This window comes from Mixophyes fleayi, chromosome 5 (genome assembly GCF_038048845.1).
Source record: "Mixophyes fleayi isolate aMixFle1 chromosome 5, aMixFle1.hap1, whole genome shotgun sequence".
Classification (NCBI taxonomy): domain Eukaryota; kingdom Metazoa; phylum Chordata; class Amphibia; order Anura; family Limnodynastidae; genus Mixophyes; species Mixophyes fleayi.
In genome coordinates, this window is record NC_134406.1 from 203456818 (window position 1) to 203475743 (window position 18926).

The following is an 18926-nucleotide window of genomic DNA, read 5'->3' on the forward strand; positions in this document are numbered from 1 at the left end:
TTATTTAAGCCTATACTATTTATTAAGATATAGTATGAGCTTCTGCTATTTTCTATCAGTTGTGTTATACTAAATGAGCTCTTCTGTTCACTGTTTACTGGGAGCTCTTGTACAAATTTTGTGGTTATCAAAGATCCTGTAAAAATTCTAGAAGTGAGTGACTACTTTATCTTGCTTAGTGGTCAGAAGCGGTGATTATTATTTATTTGAGACGGACAGTGAAGAGGAAGAAGATGATGACAATAAGGATGAGGATGAGCTAAGAAAAAAATCTGCATTTCAGGTAGGTTTTGATTGGATGACAAGATACCTCGTGCACGGTGGGAGAAGCTTGTGTAGATATACTTTTCTTTTAACAACTTTAGTTTGATTTACAAATAAATATCCATTTTTTTTTAACATGCCACAGACCATTAGGCTGGTTACCTACTGGCGTTAGAAAAATGCCAGAGGTTCCACACGTGAAACATGATCTCCTGTGACATTCAGTGATAACCATGGATTGCTCTTACAGTTGGGATGGGTAAGGTCAATGCAGGACCTCTTTGCTTTCACTTTCAGTGAATGTGGGTAAATAGAGCGGCAGTGTACAAAAGACACTGCCGCTCTGCCGCCTTTTCTGACCGCAAGCGCAAGTAGGTATGTGGCGACTGGAACCAATAGATTAGATACCCATACCCGTTTACATGCTTTTACCAATGTAAAAAACCTTTCTTGTAAAACCATATTTTTCTAACGTCAGTGGGTAAGGGGCCTTATGTGGCGTGCTGTTTTTATATGTTCAATACTGTAATGAACACTTTGATTCATTCAATTTCAATGCTGCTTGCCCATAGCATTGACAAAACCCTTTATGATGGGAAAGGTGTTTTTGGTATAAGTCTGTCTTCACTTTTACCATGAAAAAATAAAGTTTTACAGTGAGCTTTATTTTTCAATAATGCAAGAGAGTAAAAAGTGAAGAAGCACATGTTGGCATTGCTTACAGTAGTTTGAAATCTGATTTGTTTAAATATAATTCTGATTTTAACTCTGCACAATTCCTTTTTCAATTTCTTTATTACATTTATAGTAATGTTTTTTTAGTACAAAAGTGAAACTAACTGTACTGTTGTGTATGCTGTCGCAAGGTTCTACAAGCCAGTAGCCTATTCAAAAGTGAACCTATTAGAAAGGTTTTTAGTAAAATGTACATCTTTAGGAAAAAAAGTTAGATTGCCTTTCTTAAGTGTATCAATATAAAGAGAATGCAATGCTATATATAGATGTATGTAAATACATCTGTATGTATATATATATATATATATATATTATAATATATATATTTATAAAACTAATGAACACTGTGCTATTTATTAAACACTTGCCTTTGCATGATGATAAGTGAAATATAACACAAATAACCTATGTGCACTATAAGTGATTTTAAAGACACTATTGTATAGTACATACTATGTTAGCAACCAATATTGCCTGCCCACTAAGTATGGACAGGCATGTTTAGTCTGTAATATTGTCAATGTGCTTTTCTGTGTAATTAAGCTATGGTCATTGTCATCAATGTTCACTTGTTCCTACTAATTCCTATTGCTTTGTCCTTCTTTTAGAGAGCTATTGGAAAGTTTGCTTCAGCCCTTTTAGCCTTGCCAAAGTCTGTCATTAAACTGCCTAAAACAATTCTTCAATATTTAATCAGAGCTGCAAAGGTATTCATCAGGAATTTCAATAGTGTGTGCAAACTGTGCTGGTAGGCAGTAGTGTGTTAGCAAATTGTACCCTCCCAAAAATGCCTCCTTTGCATTTCCTCCTTCGGCAGTGTGCGGGCATGAGTGTAAAACAACATTCTGAATATTGGTCATCTTTAATAATCCTGCAAAATTATTTTGGAACGTGACAGATTGTAATTTCATTCAAGTATATGCCTTTCACACAATGCCAGTTGTTCAGCAGGGAAATGCAAATGCAGGCATTATTATCTTTCCATGACATTGTTTTTACTGTTATTGAAAGGTAACCTCCAAGTGCATGTAAACAGGGGCGGAAGTCAGTTCAGTGTTTGGTTTCCTTTTTTTCTCAGGAAGCTGGTAAGGCAATTAATTGTTAATAGCAAAATGTTATACACTGTATTAATGATATGTTATTTTATAGCAGTACTGGTTGCATTAAAAAGGTTGTAGAATTATAGGTTTGGTGATGTGAAACACATCTTTCTGGCACTCACTGGTGCAGAGATATTGCGACGCACTAGGGAAAGCTTGGTAATGACAGCTTTTACATTTGTTTTTGCGTGCACATAAATGTCTATTTGTATACCCTTTAGGCTTTAGATATTAACATGGTGCAATGGGAATAAATGTGTTGTAATCTAATCATTTGCTAGTTTTCATTGTCTAACGGGTTACATCACATTGCCCTAAATTGTTAAATAGGATCCATCGTGTATACATGAAAATGTTACAAGCATGTACATACTTGGTTGTACACATGTGCTTGCTAGCCGACACTGGAAAAATAACTATTTCCAGTGCAGGTAAAAAGGTAAAGAAATTATATCTTTAATTTAGCAAATAAAACACACTAAAATGCAACCCCATGAATCCCCATTGTCAGAGATTATATTCTATGTAGTAATAGGCTATTTTCTGCAGCTGTTCAGTTATTGAGCAAAATAAATATATGCTGCAAACATTCTCCTGAAATTCTGCTTCAATCTCATCACTGGCAGAAATCTCACTCATCATTTTTTTAAATTAACTTTTAGGAAAATATGTTCGTATAGGTAGATATTATAGTCACTGGGAACCAGCACCATACACTGGGTAAATGAAAAAATTATATTTACACATACTCTCTATTATATAACTGTCTCAGTTGTTTCAGACAAAGCCGCAGAAGTTAAATAATAATGACAAAAAATATTATATTATTATTTTAAGTTAAAGAAGCAATATATCTTTTATTAAGTTTTAAAATAAAAATCCATCCAAATGTAATTTTCTTTTAGCGATCAACCTCCCCCTCACTTCCTATGTGGCATAACTAGAGATGCTCGGGCTTGGTTCTCCACGAACTGAGCCCACCCGAACGTCATCATTGCATCATCGGATCTCGCAATTTTTGTATTCTCTAAGTGCCGCCTTCCACGGAGATCCAGCGTCATTTCACAGAGAGATACAGAAGGGTTAGCAGGGTTGTTGGCAGTCTCCAATGCAGTTGGGCAGTGTCATTAATGAAAGAGAAAGAGGAGGGGTGGCAATGCTCTTGGCAGTCTCCAGTGACATTGTACTGTGCCATAGCTCATACAGAAACAGGATGGGTGGCAGTGTCCTTGTCACTCTCCAGTTACATTGCTCTGTGCCACTGCTCATACAGAAACAGGAGGGGTGGCAGTGTTCTTGTCACTCTCTCCAGTCTTCAGTCACATTGTTTTTGTCCCTCTCCAGTCTCAGTCATGATGATACTAATCCTTCTATGTCATGTTCTAAAGCCTATGTTCAAGTGCACAGTGGTTTTAAGTCAGGGAAACAAAAATGTAAAAAAAAGCTTTTTGTACCTTTTTAAAGAAAAAAATACCTCTCTAATAAAGGTGAAAGTTTATTGTAGAAAAACATAAAATTGCCAACATGCCTTTCTACCCAAAATATTAACAAGCATACCAGAATCAGCTAGCTCCCTTCTCTCAGCTAGATTCCAGCACCTGCAATCTACACTGTCATCATCCTCACACAATACTAATTCATCCCTGCTGGAATCCACCATTACAGAAGTCTCTGTACTTTGATGTAATTGCCAGTAATGGCCTTCCCCATGGAATTTGTAGTTCATTTTACAACTGAGTTGCCACAATTTTTGGGCAATTCTTTTACACCAGACCAATTGTCAAAATGTTGTGCTGACTCATCTGCATCACCACTGGGTGTCTTGAAAAAGCTAAGATTTTTCCTAGCAGCAGTTGGCAAAGAAACTGATGGAGGATGAGTCATCGTGTCATTTACCACTTGAGCTGTGAGCTTGCTCACCAAGAGCTCATTGCATCTCTTGTGATCTGGGTCAGCTGGAAATAAAGAGAAGACATAGCTCTTAACCTAGGATCATGCACAGTTGCCAAAATGTAGTCATCTGATTTCAAGATTTTGAGAACTCTCGGATCCTGGTGATCTTGATCTACAAGTCCTACATAGTTAGCAGAATTGCTTAGTTTCATCTCCTCCTTCAATTTCTCTAGCTGCTTTTCCAAAAGTCTAATTTGGGGAATCACTTGACTGAAGCTAACAGTGTCTGAACTCACTTCACAGGTGACTACTTAGAGTGGTTTCAGCACCTTGCACAACATGGAAAGTATTCTTCACTGCACTGGACTAAAATACAGTCCCCCTCAAATTCGATCATCTCCAGCATGTTACTGTTATTTTTTAAAAAGCTTGGTACCACCAAGTTGATTGTGTGAGCAAAACAGGAAATGTGATGGAATTCTCCCCGCTGTAATGCTGTCACAATATTGGTGGCGTTCTCACAAATGACATATCCTCAGGAGAGTCCAAGCGGGATAAGTCATGTTGCAATCACATCCCTTCGTTTTTCAAACAGGTTGTAGGATACCACTTTGTATTTGCAACAGGATCAGAGGGATATTTGTGTAGCTGACGACGGCGCTAATGAGGATGATGATGATGAGGATGATGTTGTTTGTGTAAGTCCTGCACCAGTGGAAGCAGTTCTTGCCAGTGATAAGAAGAAGGCTATTGTCATGCCTGGGTAAAAGACCCAAAAATCTACATCTTATTTGTGTAATTATTTTTACCCAATCCTGGCAACAGTTGTCTAGCCATTTGTAGCATTTGTAAAGCCACACCGACAACACCTTCCTCATCAATATCCTCACTAGTGAGCGGAGTTAGTCCTGCATCTAAGTTGGTAAGGCTAGATAACTGCTCCCCTATCCAGGATTACTCTGAAGAATTCTTGATTGTTAGTCCCACTGCTGCTGCTGCTGGTGGTGGATTTTCAACCCAGAAGTAGACCAAGAAGAAGATTACTAGTAGTTTACAACAATTGACTGTTAAACAATCCTTTGCAAGAGGAAGCAAGTATGAAAGCTGTCACCCAGTTGCAAAGTGGATCACAAACGCCATGGCAACTATGCTAGTATTAGATCTGCGTCCCATATCCACAAATAATGCAGCTGGTTTTAGACAGTTTATTGAGGTCCTGTGTCCCCATTACCACATTCCATCATAACACCATTTTACTACAAAAGCAATTCCTCACCTCTACCATAAGGTTCCATAAAATGATAATATTGGGCTACAAAATGACATTTTATCCACTGTACACTTAACCACAGATATGTGGACAAGCGGAACTGGGCAAACTAAAGATTATATGACTGTGACAGCCCACTGGGTTGGCTAATTGCCTTCAGTAGCAGGAACAGCAGCAGCATGTTCCCAAGTAAGCTGTCTGTGGTCCGAAAAATTTCGGGACATTTTCAGCATTCGGCAACAGCATGTAGGAAATTGCAGCAGCTGCAAGAACAATTTTTTTTGCCATGCCACCAACTGAAGCAAGAGGTGTTAACAAGGTGGAATTCCACACTTTATATGCTTGTGAAGATGGAGGAACAGCAAAAGGCCATCCACACTTACTCTACAAGCCATAACTGGGGAAAGGAGGGGGAATATTCCAGCACAGTGGAAAATAGTATGCATGTTGAAATGATTTGAAGTTGTCACTTATGAACTGAGTTATGTCCCAATTAGTAGAGGAACCAACTTGGAACCAGACTATACTGGACCTAGTAATAACAAACAATGTAGACGTAATATCAAATATTTAAGTAAAGGAGCACTTGGGAAACAGTGATCATAATATGGTCTCATTTGAAATTAGTTTCCAGAAACAACAGTATAAGGGATCAACTAGGACTTTAAACTTTAGAAAGGCAAATTTGAATATGCATAAGGAGTCTATAAAGAACATAGACTGGGACAAAGCCTTTGAAGGAAAAAATACGGAAGAAATGTGGGCTGTCTTTAAAATGTTGTTGGAAACATACATGTATAAGTTCATTCCTATGGGAAATAAATGTAAAAGAATTAAGTCTAAACCAATGTGGCTAAATAAAAAGGTACGGGAAGAAATGCAAAGGAAGAAGCGTGCATTTAAATTGTTTAAGTCTGAAGGGTCAGAGGAGTCCTTCCGTAGGTACAAGGAATGTAATAAAACATGCAAAAAGAAAATTAGATTGGCTAAATTAGAAAATTAAAGGCACGTTGCAAAAGAAAGTAAGACAAACCCCAAAAAGTTTTTTAAGTATATAAATGGCAAAAGGATTAAAAAAGATAATATAGGACCCCTAAGAAGTGAGATGGGTGAATTGATAAATGATACTAAGGAAAAAGCAGAGGAATTAAACACGTTCTTTTCTTCAGTATTTACCAGAGAGGAACAAATGTCAGGAGTAATACATAAAAATGGAAATGAAACCATGCCATTAATTAATACTTGGTTGTCAGAGGAAGAAGTCCAAAGGCGACTGAAGAATATTAAGATAAATAAAGCTCCAGGTCCAGATGGCATACACCCAAGGGTCCTTATGGAGTTAAACTCGGAAATAGCTAGACCGCTATTCTTAATTTTCAGAGATTCAATCTCATCAGGCTCAGTACCAAGGGATTGGCGAATAGCAGATGTGGTGCCATTGTTTAAAAAGGGAACGAAATCACAACCAGAGAATTATAGACCTATAAGCCTGACAGCAATAGTGGGGAAACTACTGGAAGGTATTTTAAGGGACAGTATTCAGGATTACTTGGTACGCAATAAAATTATTAGTGGGAATCAACATGGATTTGTGAGGGATAGGTCATGTCAAACTAATCTAATTAGTTTCTACTAGGAAGTTAGTGGGAACTTAGACCATGGCAGGACAGTAGATGTGGTCTACTTAGATTTTGCAAAGGCCTTTGATACAGTGCCACACAAGAGGTTGGTTTACAAAATAAGGGAACTGGGTCTAGGAATCAAAATTTGTACTTGGATCGAAAACTGGTTAGAGAATAGGGAACAGAGAGTTGTGATAAATGGAACATTTTCTAATTAGTCAAAAGTCTTTAGTGGAGTACCTCAAGGTTCCGTGCTGGGACCACTCCTTTTTAATATATTTATTAATGACCTTGGTGATGGTTTAGAGAGTAAAGCTTCTATTTTTGCAGATGACACTAAACTCTGTAAGGTAATAAAATCAGAGCAAGATGTAGCTTCTCTACAGAGGGACTTAAATAAACTGGAGGATTGGGCGGCCAAATGGAATATGAGGTTTAACACAGATAAATGTAAGGTTATGCATTCAGGGATCAAAAACAAGAACGCAATCTAGAAATTAAATGGAATTAATTTAGGAGAATCTATAATGGAAAAGGATTTGGGAGTGCTCGTAGACAGTAGACTTAGCAATAGTGCTCAATGTCAAGCAGCAGCTGCAAGGGCAAACAAAGTATTGGCATGCATAAAAAGGGGCATAGATGCAAGGGAAGACAGTGTAATTTTGCCACTGTATAAATCATTGGTAAGACCTCATCTTGAATATGCAGTACAGTTCTGGGCACCACTCTATAAAAAAGATAATTTGGAACTAGAAAGGGTTCAGAGAAGGGCGACAAAATTGATAAAGGGTATGGAGTCATTAAGTTATGAGGAAAGGTTAGCCAGTTTAGGCATGTTTACTTTAGAAAAGAGGCGTCTAAGGGGAGATATGATTACTATGTACAAATACATTAGGGGTCAATACAGAGAGCTTTCATGGGAACTTTTTACCCCAAGGACCATACACAGGACACGTGGTCATCCCCTAAGGTTAGAGGAGAGGAAATTTCACAACCAGCAAAGGAAGGGGTTCTTTAAAGTAAGGGCAGTCAAGATATGGAATTCATTGCCAGGGAACGTTGTGATGGCAGATTCAATAGATATGTTTAAGAAAGGGTTAGACAAATTTTTAGCGGAAGGGTGTATCCAGGGATACGACCATTAATTTAAAATGAAGGATAGTAGTGGATATAGGGTAAAAATAGGACTGCAATATTGAGTCTGGGGGGATTTTCACAATTGAAACAGATTGGCGGTTGCTTACTCTGGATTAATTTCAAATATAAGTGCAGGATCGCAGGAGATCCAAAATAGGTTGAACTTGATGGACTGGTGTCTTTTTTCAACCTCATCAACTATGTTACTATGTTACTTACTCTACAAGCCATAACTGGGGAAAGGAGGGGGAATATTCCAGCACAGTGGAAAATAGTATCCATGTTGAAATGATTTGAAGTAGTCACCTATGAACTGAGTTCAGACACTGATAGCTTGAGCAAAGTGATTCTCTTAATTAGACCTTTTCAAAAGCACCTTGAAAAATTGAAGGAGATTAAACAAATTGCGCTAAGTGTGTGGGAGTTGTTGATGAAGCACTTTAATCGCTTTGCCAGGTTCGAAGAGTTATCAACTTCTGGAAATCGTATCACAACATTTTGATGACTATGCTTCATCCTAGGTTTAAGACTTTCAATAGATTGCAGCGAGGGAGCTGCTCTTCATGAAACCCTGACCCAGAATCAGGTCATCTACGAATGATTTAGCACTCTTTATTTCCCACTGTCCCAGATCACAAGAGATGCAATGAGCTCCTGGTGAGCAAGTTGACAGCTGAAGTGGTACCTGACACGATGGTGTCCCCTCCTTCAGTCTCTCAGGCTACTGCTGCTAGGAAAAAAACTAAGCTTTTCAAAAAGACCCAAGGATGATGCAGATGATTCAGCAGAACATTTTGACATTTGGTCTGGTCTAAAAGAATCGCCCAAAAATCTTGACAGCTCTGTTGTAAAGTGAACTGCAAATTCCACGAGGAAGGCCTTTGCTGGCATTTAGATCAAAGTACAGAGACTTCTGTAATAGTGGATTCTAGCCGGAATTAATTAGTATTGAGTGATGATGATGTACACACTGATGAGGGTGAGGATGATGACAATATAGATTGCAGGTGCTAGGATCTAGCTAAGAGAAGGAAGCTTGCTGATGCTGGAATGCTTATTAATATTTGGCTAAAAGGACATGTTGGCAATTTTATGTGTTTCTACAATAAAGTTTCACCTTTATCAAAAATGTGTTTTTTTCTTTAAAAAAGTAAAAGCTTTTTTTTTTACATTTTGGTTCTGGACATTTATGCTACAGACTTCTGTAATGGTGGTTTCCTGCAGGGTTGAATTAATATTGTGTAGGATGAAGTTTATTTTCAATTATCCTTTCAACTGCTGCTCTCTCGTGCGTGTGACCACATACTTGTTTTTCCCTGGGTTCACCATCCCCAACCTGCCGGGGAACCCCAGGTTGGTCTTCATCTGATAAATACACGCTTCCTGGGGGTCAGCGATCATCGCCATGTATTAGCGGTAGAATTACCACAATTATCCAAGTAACGGGTGAAATGAGCAAAGGAACCATAACTGTTTTAATGAGCCTTTCTCAGTTTCACTGTACTGGCCATGTGCTCTGGGTGACGGCGATCTCCTCGTCTTCATCTTCCAAATCTTCGTCTGCAGTGGCCGATGACACACCCATTTGTTTTCTCAGGTGTCGTTGCTGTTCTTTAAGCTGGACATATTTATCATCCGGCCTCTGTTGGGCTTAAGGCAGCTAAACTATTGGTAGCTTGTTTTGTGGGGGCCCAAACAAATTAAGCACTTCAGCCTCAAAAGTGGCACTGCTTGTTCCTGAAGTGCTTGGTTTGTTAATCCGGGTGGGATACGGGTTAACAGCTATGGGAAAACCAACATACTTTTAAACAAAGCGACAATAACGATTGGTATTGGTATAAGACGGATAATAATAAAAAGACTACTTACTATATAACAGATAATAACTTTTTCCGAAGGTTTAAATGACCGGGCAGTGTAATATCCAAATGGGCTAAACAGCTACACTAGGAAATTAAGTCATTTACCATAGACAGAGTGAAAATGCCGGTTTTAAAGCTGCAATTCTCGGACCCCACATCTGTGTGCCATTATACATGGCGTGTCATCTGGCTATTGCCACTTTAAAACCGTATGAAAATAATATTGTGACCTGTGAGGTGGTCAAAATTTACTGGAAATGACTGGAATTAGTGTTATTGGGGTTAATAATAATAATGTAGGAACAAAAAAAAAGCAAAATTATGTGATTTCAGCATATTTTAGCAATTTTTTAAAAAAACCAGATCCAAAACCAAAACCAAAACACGCGATGGCGGTTTTGACAATACCAAAACCAAAACACAAAGTTAATCCAAAACCAAAACCAAAACACGGGGTCAGTGAGCATCTCTAGGCATAACCAGTGCTGCTTTGGCATCACACTTGCACTGAGTGCTTTATACATTAAAATTTATCCAGGATATCAAACTTTAAGGAATTGACTGTTGCCTCTGAAGGTAGCAGTCAGTAGCTGAGGACTGACATGAGAACCCCACAGTTAGGCCAGTCGGAGGAACAGAGTCGGTTGCTAAAAGAATACGTTTGGTTGGAGTTCTTCTTTCTTTAAGTGTGAGTCAGAGTTTACTTTTCATCGCCCAGCTGTCAGACTTAAAAAGTGTTCATTACAATGCCAGCAGATTGACCATCTCATGTTAAAATCTATTGTAACGAGTTGCAATGAGCAGCAGATTCTCAATGCAGCCTGCAAAGATAGAATTTTTATTAGATTAACTCTTTTCTTTCCAAATTACTCAGCTTGGTGAGAACATTGTTGCTATATCTCCAAATTTACCCAGTCAGCTCCCTTTTTTGTTCATTCAAATGTGCTCATCTTTTTTATACTGCTCAAGATGCAAACAATGCACATAGCTGCCCTGCTGGATAACATTCTGAATTTACTAGCTAGTGGGGCAAAAAACAACTGATATAGTGCTTTATCGCCTTTGCCTGTGACAGCACCTTGTAAAAACTATATCATTTAATATATGAGACGAGGACTAGATAAGATAGGTGAAAGAAATTAAGATAACTGTGTAGTCCCCTTGAGCTAGGTACATGCTCCCTTGAAATCCCAGTGGGTTGAATTGAACATTCATATATTTAGTTCATATGTGGAGAAATACTTCCCACACCTGTGCCTGTAACTGACTGATACTGTTTTGCCAAATCAGTTTAACATATTAACTCTGTAAACTCCAGCTTCCCTGAGACCCAGGTGTGTTTATGTAATGATATGCATGTGTGTTGTGTGTTGCTTGTACTTATGCATGATTAAGTCACTTCTGTAGTCTGCTTCTTTGGTACCTTGCATGCTATCAAATGTGCAATGCCATTTAGCACGATTTTCATTTGTTTGGACAAATGATAATCTGTAATACAATGTATATTATTGATTGTTGTAATAATTGATTCAGTGAATAGAATTTTTTTTATGTCGAACATCAGCCAATTCTAGGTTGGTAAAACTACTTTTCTTTTCCTTGCTCCTCTGAAACATGATAGCTCAATGCCAATCCATTTCATGTAGAGTTTATTTTATTACAACTAAACAGTAAAATAGCAAATAAAGGGACACTATGTGCCAATTATTATCATTCCTGTTTAAACATAGCGTTAATGTGGTCGTAGTTGACGTTTATTTTCTGTGTATAAAATTATACTGCAAAAGTCTAGGGGTTTTTTCAAGTGGTTTCCTACTATAATAACAAGCCCCTACTTTATTGATTTGCAATTGCTATCACTGTTTTTCTTCCTAAAATTCATGTGGGCCTGTTTGTTACAATCAGGCGATGGGGATATTTTTTCTATCTTTGCTTATTGCAGTGATAAAAAAGACTTCCTATAACCATGGGTTACTAATAAAATACTGGGCTGGCAATTCTGGACAGGAGTTGTAACCGGTCCAGTCTCCGCTGATGTGCACATGCACAGTGGAACTTAGAGCCCGGACTTGGGCTTTCAGCTCCATTTATTTGAAGAAAAATAAAATAATTAAAAATAGGAAAAAAAACATATAAAAAAATATTCTTTATAGTAATTCCCATGTGAAAAAAAATGCTTTATTTAATTAATAACGCATTTTATTGAATTTCTCCTGCTATTGCTATCCTAAGATAAATTGTTAAATAGGCTTCCCATAGGCTTTGCAGGGGTAAGCTTTTGCCGGAGTAATCTGGTGATTCTTTTCTCCGTTGGGTCCCATTGTATTGTCACTACCAAAACTCAGAGTATTATTACTCATTTGTAGATAATGTATGTAGCAGAGTTTCTCCTCATGTGGAAAGATTCCTTTTGAAGTCAAATAGATAGATCCACATGTGAACTTTAATGGAGTTCTTCAAACCCTGATCAATATGGAGTATTTAAGGCTGAGAGTTGAGATAACCTGCAGTATAGTCATCCTGAGATAGGTTACTGGAATGAATACTGCAAGTAAGACTCGAGTCCTATGTCAGCAGAGAAACCTGAGATCATCTCACTCAGCAATTCCAGTTAAAAAAATAACAGAGACATAAAAATTAAAGTCACATTTTCCATTTGTAACACTGATTACATGACATGTATCAGAACATATTATACATTTTCTATATAATGTTCCTTTAAATCTTATAAAACTGTAATTGCAACTTTTGTAAATACATTTTTCATATATTTTTATCTATAAATAACAGTCTAATTCTAAATTAAAATAAAAATAAAATTCTAAACTGACCAATTGTACAAAGTCCAATGTCCACAAAAGACATAGGGGGAAAATACAGTTGTTAGATTAAAATAATGAGGAATTTTCTAACTAACCAGAAAAATTATTTTGTGGGCATAAAACACATTTCGTTTTTTTATTCCACAATTTAGCAGAAGAAACAATTTCTTGGATTACCATTCCAAACTTTTTTTTCTAAATATTTCTGTGTGTAGCTGTTTCCAATCACTAGTTTCATAATGTATACTGTAAATTTCTGGGTGTTGTATAAACACTTCACCAGTGCAATGCTATACAGTACTCTTTGCTTTGATTTTTTTGTGCTTCTTTAAAGCACCATTTAAGAATAAGTGGATCCTAACAAGTTAATTGAGAGAGAGAGAACTCTAATGACTTTTCCCATTTATAATGCCACTGAAGTATGTCCTGTACCAGACACCCCTTTGTTCTACACCAAATTTTGCGATAGTTATAACATACTTAAAAATTGGGATGCTTTTTATTTTTGTATACATGTTGGTCTAAGAAATATAGGCATATAACACCACTAGAAAATTATATACCATGCATAAATAAATACAGATAGAAAATAAAGAATCCTACATAAATACTGACTGCATAATATAATATACATAAATATAAAAAGAAAAGAGAACACTCTATCCATTGTATCCATATTATAATTTTTTTTTTTTTTTGCACAACCTTATCAACCAATCATTGCACATAAAATGCAATTAGACTTTTGTACAACAGAAAAGGTGAAAAATCTAGACTTAATAATACTATCACTAAATAACAAAAACACCAATACAAAGTCTATATTGCAATTAAAAAAGTGTAAATGTCATATTAATGTTATAATAACATTTCATATAGTAAACATTTTTAGCCATACATTAGATGCCTTTTGTGGTGCATTTTAATCAATACAATATTGTAACAAGAAAATTGATGGGATTCACTCCAAAGACAAATTATGGTTTAATAGAAAACAATTTAACCAATAATGCATTGGTTTAAAGAGATCAAGCAAGTGGGAAATCCATCCCGAGTTATTCTGGAATTTTAATTAATTTGGAATAAAGGAATTCCTAGCTACCTGCATCAACATCAAATTGTGACACAAATAATTTTCCAGGGTAAATAGTGTGAGAGGTATAATTATTTACCTACAATTGCCGAGCAGTACTGAATGACAAAAGCTGTGTGTCACCAGCTGATAGATCTGGCTTCCACAGGATTACCAGTGCTGGTGTGCACTTACATTTACATTGCAATCCTCAGGGATCACATTTAATGACAAAATCAATATAATGTCCTTGTATGGAATGATGCAGAGAAGAGCGGACATGTGAGTCAAGTTTAAATTATTAAGTAGATGTTACATTTTATGTGAGTCTTTGTGCAGTCAGGACATTTATTTATGTTCTGCAATAATAAGTTCTGAGTGATTTACACTCTCCTTGTAGGTGAAATCTAATATATATCTTGTTTGTTTATTAATTCTTAGCTCGTTGCTCTAGCTGTTTTTTTTGGAAGGTAAAATAGCTACACGTGTAGAAGTTAAACATTAAAGTACAAGTGCTGGAATAGTTCATACTTCAGTGGTACTAAAATCATATATTTAAGGAGAATTCACAGTAAAAGCTAGTAGCATCTGAACCCATTTAAAATAGTCTTTAATATTTACCTAAATGAGGTCAACCTCTATGTTTCTATTTATATGTCTATTTATCTATCCATCAACATGAATCCTTCCTTCTGGTACAAAATGTTTTACCTCTGAATGTTTTAATTAATTTATTATTGCACTTACCTGTCTTAAATCACTCAATGTTAAAAAATCATTGAATTAATGAGTTCAACACAGGTGACTGCAATAGTAAATTAAGTGAGAAGTTCAGAAACATAGCTTTTTGTATCCAGAGGGATTGATCTATCTATCATATCTAATTGAAATAACTGTGTTTTGTTCAGTTTGTTTACCAAGCCTGGATTACTGATCCAAAAACCGCCCTGAAACAAAGACGTAAGGAGAGCAAAGAAGAAAAGCAGCGGGAAATGAGGAGGAAGGGAACTGCAGAAGGTACTAATCCCCACACCTCAGCGTCATTACATAGATATCTAAACCTATTATGTCATCTAGGTCACAATCCAGAATCTAACTTGGTGCATACAATCCTTGTGTAATGCGCCTTTTCTGTGTGGTAAGCTACCAATAGCGATCGTTTAGGAGAACTGTACGAATAAGAAATGTGATGGAAGCCATCCCAACTACTCAGCTGTTCCATTTTCATTTTTAAATTGTAGAATGAATGGTTGATAATGTTATAGTCAATGCTAACTGATAATTGAGTCTGTTAAATTAGTAATTAATAAAAATAAATTGTTTTGTTGCTATGGACAACAACACAGTTAGTCCTTTCCACCAGTGTCCATAATTGTCCTCCAATGTCGGGATATCAGTTATAGTTAGAGCTAGATACAGTGGGGCTCATATGCATCCAAAAAGTAAGCTCTAATAAGTTGCATATAAAAATAGTGTATTTATGCCAATTTACTGAGTTAGTGGCATCTCAAGGTGCATTCGGCACTGCACCAGTCACATATGCTCCAGGCTAACCTCAGGTGTACTTACACCTAGATGCACTTACAGCCAACCAGGTCATAAGCACAAGAGAAGTCTTTTAACATTTGTTTTTTTTTAGTGAAAAACATATTTACTTGGTATGAATTAAATAATAAAACTCTCTAAAACAGCAGGTATACTGTTCCTTCTCAAGTACTTATGAGAGTACCAAAAAGTGCTAAAAAAAATGTTTTGTAAAATACGCCCACAAAATCATATAATATAGGCACAATTAATGAAAAAGCACCATCAGCTTAAGAAGTGAATCTACAACTAGCCAATCAGAAATGGCTAGTGTGTTTTGGCGTCCATCATCATTTGTGTGTATCTGCACCAATCCTCAAGCTCCAAACAGTCGTATATATGCATCACTGTGTGGCTCTGCCTTAGTTTGTAATTAAACAAACATGGCTTTACTGCATTCGGTCTGTATTTGCACGCCCCTTCCCTCCACCACTCCACCTCTCAAGCGTAAGGATACGCAAATACGCATACTAAAGTGCAAATCTGCATACTAAAGTGCTTAAAATGGAGTCTAGTATTAAAGATGAGTAAATGCTGGTCTTCCATCTTTCCATTAACACAAATCCACTTAGTCAGGTTTGCACTGGCTATTAAAGTTTACCAGCTAAGTCCATATTGTAGATCATTTTGTATCTGTAATCCCATGTGACTGAATTTAATGGTGGGCCCTGCACAATTTAGTCCAATGCTGCTTAGCTGACATGAACAGACACTTATGGCTGACTATGAAGGCTTGTTGCATACGTCATGTTCCTGTGCCTCACCTTCCTGTTGTGAAGCACACTGAATGAACTCTAGAGTATAGTGAAGTATTAGATAGAAGTGAGAAGTGTGAGAAGGGAGAAAACGACTGAGGGAAGGGAGCAGGAACTAGATTCAGGAAGACACATATTTCATGTAATTGTTCATAGCGGCTGGCTCCACCTGCCATTGTACTGATATCACTATCATCTAAAAGCATACCACCAAACAGTATAGTCCACCTTATCGTGTCTTTACATTATTCCCAGCAATAACTTGACTTGACCAAATCTAACTGATAGTTTCTATAAAAAAAAAAATCATATTAGAAATATAAAGTAGCAAATATAAAAAACTTATTAGAAATAACAAATATATCAAAAGATATTAATTTATGGCAATTTTCAGGTCACATAATTATAGAATGTGAAGATAAAGAAGAAGAACAAGGCAAAAAGAAGTCAGACGGTCCAGGTATGTTATCCATAACAATGTCATTTGTAATACAGTCTTGCTAGTATTACTGTTTCAGTGGGTGTGTTTAGATTGTATCATTCATTTGTAGCCTCTTCTTAAGGCATCTAAATCTGCAATGCTAATTTCTCCTAAAATACTTAACAAAGATATAGAAATGTAATTTATGGATGAACAAAATTGCAAAAGTATTCCCCAAATGTTGCTTTGTGATGTCACATCCTAGTTTTGTGGAAATTGCAAATACACTGTTTTTAAAGGGAAACATATGGATTTTTTTGGCCAGTGACCTGACTTGTGCGAGGATTCAGGAAGACCTGGTTATCAGTAGCAGGGGCACTTTTCCTGAAATGATAAATTCTAGGCACATTTTGACTAGAGTAATAAAAACATTTAAACACAGAAAGTGAAACATTTCCAATGTTCCTTCACTGTCATGATAAATTTAAGACATACATGAGGTTAAACCAAGCAGTATTTTAGGAGAAAAATGGAATTTGTGAAATTAATGATTGGGGTAGTTCTATAGTGTTAGTAGCCTTTACTTTGAAGTGCCACTTTTACTGTTTGTACCATGATCATTTCATCTTGGGACTCACAACCCAACAAAAGTAGACACAAATTAATTTTCCTGGGGCAATTACAAATGCCAAGATATTGGGATAAAGAAGTGTTCAGAATTGACCTTCGAGTATGAACACATTTCTTTATCGTAGGGCATGGTCTCCGAAAGAGGACCTGACACGTTTAAGGAAACACATTTTTAACATAGTGCCAGGTTTTTCTATGCAGTCCCTACTCAGGAGAGAGAGCACAGGAAAATAAACTTGAAGACTCAGCCTGAGAGTCATTTAGCATATTGCTCTGCTCCACTTCCGGTTGGCTTCCTTCTTTCAGCTTCACTGTCTCAAAAGTTCTCACGAAGCAGAGGAGCTATTACACAGGAAGGCAGCCAGCAGGGAGGGAACTATTAATGGATAAAGAATTTAGAACCATACCAATATTTACAACATCACATAAATATAACTCGAATGAAAACTGAAAAAAAGTTAATACTATTCTTAGTGCATGCCCCAGTATTGTGAAAACATGTCATCACTTAAATGATGTATGGCCTAATCTTAGTCTATATCACCATTTCAAATAGAATGTAAATCACTCAGCCTTTAGGCAAAGATGTAATTATAGATTGGTTCCAGCATCACTATGAATCTACAATATATAGAGCCCCTGTAGTTATATACCTCTAAGCTAGTTCTTAAATCATAAAATGTGAGTGTTTCCTTTCTACCTGTTCATTAATCCTGAACAAAACTTGCAGTTCATATCTATATATAGTTATGCTTAAGGACCCATATATTTTACACATAGACATTTGTGCATTTTAATGTTAGGAGCTTGGCAGCTATCCTAGTAAAGAGCCAAGAATTTAACTATCCTTGCCAAGACTTTGGTTAGTACAAAGGTCAATACCCTAAAACTTATAGGAAAAATACTTAAACTCAGTGTATTTTGCAATACCTCAAAAGCCACATGTTGCAAAGAAGCAGCAAGTAACTGGATAAACAATCACACATAAAGGCAGCTTAAAGGATTTCAGTACGAGCCAGTTCAAGACAACATCAATGAGAATGATGTGTTTAATGTGCTTATATGTTAGCTTCTTTTAGTCTTTAGTTAATTCGTCTTTATTAATATACTGTAGCAGAAATCTAGCAGAAATTGCCTTACAAAAATCAAATAGCTTCCAGCAATTTAGGCTCATAAGTCTACATTTATGAAAGCCGTCTTTTTTTCAAGAAATGTGCAGACAGAATTCTGATGAAAAATTAACCTGTGTTCTTGTCCAAAATTTATAAGATTTAAAAAAAAAATCTGTTCATGCTCTAAAATCCCATTGTATATCTAATACTCTGCTCAATTCTAGAAACCCATTGTATGCCTAACGTCATACTGAACATCAGAGTAGCTCACTCTCCCAGATACCTCTGCACTGTCTTCTGAAGTGGGCAGGGCCTTGATGAGGCGATCAGATGCAAATCACTTCATCATTGCCCTGTCCCTGCATTGCGATGATGTGATTTGCATTACTGTACAGTGGGGGGATGATCAGTTATGATGCAATTTGCATTATTACACCTGCCCACACTTGACCCTTGGACCTTTAGCGGGTGGCGCCAGTGGGGAATATCTCCAGATTTAATAAAGGGGGGGGAGTGAGGTTTAATGTAAAAATATTCCGTATAATGCATTTATTCCATTGGGCCATCTCATTAGGCCATCTGCAATATTGGTTGCATTACTCTGTGTTCAAAATGTTGTGAATGTTGAAGGGGACAGAAACATGAAT

The 18926-nt window shown here is 36.7% G+C and overlaps 1 protein-coding gene across 1 annotated transcript in view; it reads left to right on the forward strand.

Annotated features, from left to right (window-relative positions):
* Positions 1 to 18926, forward strand: part of PIEZO2 (piezo type mechanosensitive ion channel component 2) — a 377083-nt gene that overhangs the window by 304523 nt on the left and 53634 nt on the right. Inside the window, exons 32-35 of the mRNA XM_075213287.1 lie at positions 180 to 283; positions 1608 to 1706; positions 14686 to 14794; positions 16511 to 16576. Of these exons, the coding sequence (XP_075069388.1) occupies positions 180 to 283; positions 1608 to 1706; positions 14686 to 14794; positions 16511 to 16576 (378 nt within the window). The remainder of the gene's footprint in view (positions 1 to 179; positions 284 to 1607; positions 1707 to 14685; positions 14795 to 16510; positions 16577 to 18926) is intronic.